The sequence below is a fragment of the Fonticula alba genome (genome assembly GCF_000388065.1).
Source record: "Fonticula alba strain ATCC 38817 unplaced genomic scaffold supercont2.2, whole genome shotgun sequence".
Taxonomy (NCBI): domain Eukaryota; order Rotosphaerida; family Fonticulaceae; genus Fonticula; species Fonticula alba.
Window position 1 is genome coordinate 3,686,447 of NW_009242972.1, and position 3,519 is coordinate 3,689,965.

The 3,519-nt window shown below is 66.6% G+C and overlaps 2 protein-coding genes across 2 annotated transcripts in view; both read left to right on the forward strand.

Annotated features, from left to right (window-relative positions):
* Window positions 1–81: 81 nt before the first annotated feature.
* H696_01760 (hypothetical protein) lies at window positions 82–2,480 on the forward strand (the record flags this gene model as incomplete). Its single annotated transcript, XM_009495670.1, has 5 exons — window positions 82–565; window positions 863–986; window positions 1,181–1,409; window positions 1,589–1,853; window positions 2,026–2,480. 5 exons carry the CDS (start codon window positions 82–84, stop codon window positions 2,478–2,480), a joined length of 1,557 nt encoding a protein of 518 aa, XP_009493945.1.
* Window positions 2,481–3,266: 786 nt separating this feature from the next.
* H696_01761 (hypothetical protein) overlaps window positions 3,267–3,519 on the forward strand; it is a gene marked incomplete at both ends in the record, with an annotated part of 3,790 nt that continues 3,537 nt past the window's right edge. Inside the window, one exon of the mRNA XM_009495671.1 lies at window positions 3,267–3,431. Within this exon, the coding sequence (XP_009493946.1) occupies window positions 3,267–3,431 (165 nt within the window). The remainder of the gene's footprint in view (window positions 3,432–3,519) is intronic.

Below are 3,519 nucleotides of genomic sequence, written 5' to 3' on the forward strand. Positions count from 1 at the left end.
CCCGCCTCTGCCGCTGACCATACACATCCCCCCCCGCCCATCCCTCGCTCCGCCAGCCGCTCCCGAGCTCTGAAGGACAGCATGCCCGAGACCGCCTCTCCCATCGATATCCCCCCCACCGTGACCGCCTCCCCGACAACCGCGGCCATGGCCTCGCCGGGCACCCCCCCGCCGGCGACCGCCGGCACTCCCCCGCAAGCGGGCACCCCCCCGCCCATGGCCGCCGGCTCCGAGCCGGAGACCTTCTCCACGGACAATCTGTCCGACATGTCGGAGGCCTCCGCCACCGCGGCCAAGGACGCCCCCCCCCGGAAGCAGATCCACTTCCTCCTGCCGATCCCCTATGTCGGGGCGCTGATCGGCCGGAATGGCCTGACCGTGCAGAAGATCGTCTCCTCCACCGGCACCCTGATCAATGTCGGCAGCAAGCCGGAGAACAATGTCTTTGGGAACCGGGCCCTTGACCGGCTGGTGACCATCTCGGCCAGCGAGCCGGCCGGCAGCCAGGCCGACAAGGCCATGTTCGCGGCCCTGCGCATGATCCTGGAGAACATCCAGAACAGCAGTGCGTCCACCTCCTTGGCGCAAACCCGGGCACTTCGCGCACATGCACGCACGCACACCGGGTCCTGGGGGGGGGGGGGTCGAGGGCGAGGGGGAAGGGGGCCTTCCGTGTGGTTGCCCCTTTTCACGGCATCCCCCCGCCTCCCCCCCGCCCTCCCCCTCCGCTCCGCCGGCCCTTCCTCAGTTTGCTCTCCCCACCCGACTTCTTCTGACCCTTTGGATACACACACACACACGCACACACACACACACACACACACACACACACACACACACACACAAATATGCACATATGTAGCCCTCCACGAGCTGGAGCAGGAGAAGACCCCCACGGCCACCTTCAACCGTATGGCATTCATGCCGCTGAAGCTGATCCTCCCGTCGAACCCGATCTTCGCTTCGCGCGGCGCGCACATCCGCCGGTGCGTCAGTCTGCATCTCGCGGGTCCTTGTTGTTTGTTTGTTTTTTTTTTTTGCCCGCTTCCTCGCCACTTCCATGGGTGTCCCCTAATCCGTCCCATCTCGGCTCCTGCCCCTTTGGCGGCTCTGCCGCGCGATCATCGATGTCCATGCCGGCGGTCGGGCCCCTTCGGTCGTGCTTCTCACCCTCCAATAGGATGATCCACGACTTTGATGTGTACATCGCCCTGGCGCCGGAGTACCGCGATGCCTACTCCTCGGAGGTGGTGGTGGCCGTGACCGGTAGCGTGGAGAAGCAGCTCGCCGTTGCGGCCAGCCTCTTCGAGATGACCGGCTTCGTCAAGTCCGTCCCCCGGTCGCTGCTCTCCTTCCCGGTGAACCGGCTCATTAGTGCCGCGCCTCCCCGTGGGGCGGACCGTGTGACTGTACGTCGAGCAGCTGGCCTCCTGCCCTTGCCCCCGGCTCTCCCTCCAGCCATGGGGGGCCTGTGCTCTTCTCTCCTCCTCTTTCTTCCCCCTGGCCCTCTCTCTCTCTCTCTTCCCTTCTTGCCCCGTCCTGGCAGGTGCCCTCCTCTGACCGACCGGGTCCTTGGTCACCCTTCCAGGCTCGCTCCACCCGCCGCCGCAGCACCTCCCCTTTTATGCCTGGCACCAGCCAGGCCACCTCGGCGCCGGGTACCTCCGGCGCCCCTGCCACCGGGTCGCCGACGGCCGTTGCCGCCGGCTCGGGGCTGCCCTCCGACTCGATCACCCTGCTGGTCCGTCGGGAGTGTGTCGGGTCCATCATCGGCCACAATGGCGACGTCGTGCGCAGCATTGGCCGGCAGACGTCCACCCGGATTAAGATCAACAGCTCGCAGTTCCCCGACCGTCCGTGTCTCCCTTCCCCCTCTCTTCCCGGCACCCTTGTCCTCGGCCCGATCCCGGCTCCGGTGGCTTTGTGCCAACCTCGGCCCGACCCAACAAGCTAACATCGCCCTCCCCCTCGCGCGCCTACTCCCATCATGCGCACACACGCACACACACACACACACACACACAGTCAACCGTGTCATTGTTACTGGCAACCAGTCGGATATCCCGAACGCCCTGCAGCTGATCGCCCGGTGCATGGAGGACTCCTTCAAGGTGGACGTCATCAGCGCCCAGGTGGAGGTTCCATACGCATGCCTCGGCCGGGTCATCGGCAAGGCCCACGCCAACCTCAACGAAATCACCAACACCTCCAAAGCCAAGATCGACGGCCCGTTCCCCCTGACCCCGGACGCCTCGCCCCCCGGCCCGGACACCAACTTCATTTTCTTCGTCTCTGGTAACATCAAGTCCATCATCATCAGCTTCCAGATGATCCGCTTGGCTACCAACAACTACTACCGCCAGTTGTCCTTGCAGCAGCAGCGTGCGGCGGCCGCCGCCGCCGCCGCTGGCAGCGCTGCCGCCGCCGCCGCCGCCTCCTCCTCATCCTCTGCCACTCTCCCTGCTGCCCCGATGCATTGAGGGCGATCCGCGTGTCCCGTGGTGTTGGTGGTCAGTGGCGTCCGGTCGTCCAGGCCGAGGCGGAGAGAAGGCCCCGGCTGGCGCATGCCACCGAGGGAGATGCACCTCGTGCGATGTTGCTATATGGTACACACGGGCGGCCGGCGTGTGGTGGTGTTGCTGCTGTGCCCGGCCAGGAGCCGGGCGCGTGAGCATGAGCGCGCGCGCGCGCGCGCGCGCACGTGCAAGGGGACAGTCTGCGCAGGGCGCCGTGCGCCCTGCGCGTCCCCCTTCCCCGCCGCCCCCCCCCCCCCCCCCAGCCTGCCTCCCAGTCTGCCATGAGCACACGCACACACACACACACACATATACATGTTCTTTTCCCTCTCTCCCTGCCCTGCCAGCAACCAAATACACGCCCACCCCAAGCATAACGTCCCGCCCTGCTGCCCCTCCCCCCGAGCCCCAGTGCACAGACGGGCACCCTCCTGCGCCCTGCTCTTCCTCATACCGAACGGAGGGGGCCCGAAAGAGAGAGCCACACAGAGAGAGCGAGAGAGAGAGAGAGAGAGGGGAGTGCGGCCGGGGTCCGATCGAGGAGTGTCCGTTGGCAGCTGGCTCGACGCATCGCTCGCCGCCCCGCAGGGCGCACCCCCGCCGCACACGACCCCTCTCCCGCCCGTGGAAAACAAAGCCCCCACCGGCTTGGGGAAGGCATCGATCGGCATAGCCACCCCCTGCCCCCTGCCTCTCCCCCCCCCCCCTCCCGCCCCTCCCCCGGTCTGGGCTCAATCTCCTTTCATCACCATGTCTTCCACTGATGCTGACCAGCTGCTGGACGACTTTCTCCAATCGGTCGAGGGCGTCCACGAGGCCATCTCGCCGCTGCTCGGCGTGTCGCCACTCATCCGGTCCGAGGCCCTCAGCACGCAGACTGGCCTGGAGGTTTTCCTCAAGTGCGAGAACCAGATGGTGCGCGTCCCGTCCTCGGGCTCTCGCCTCTCGCCTTGGTCTTTTTGATGGGAATAGCCGTGTCCCTGTGCCACCATGCCGCCCCCCC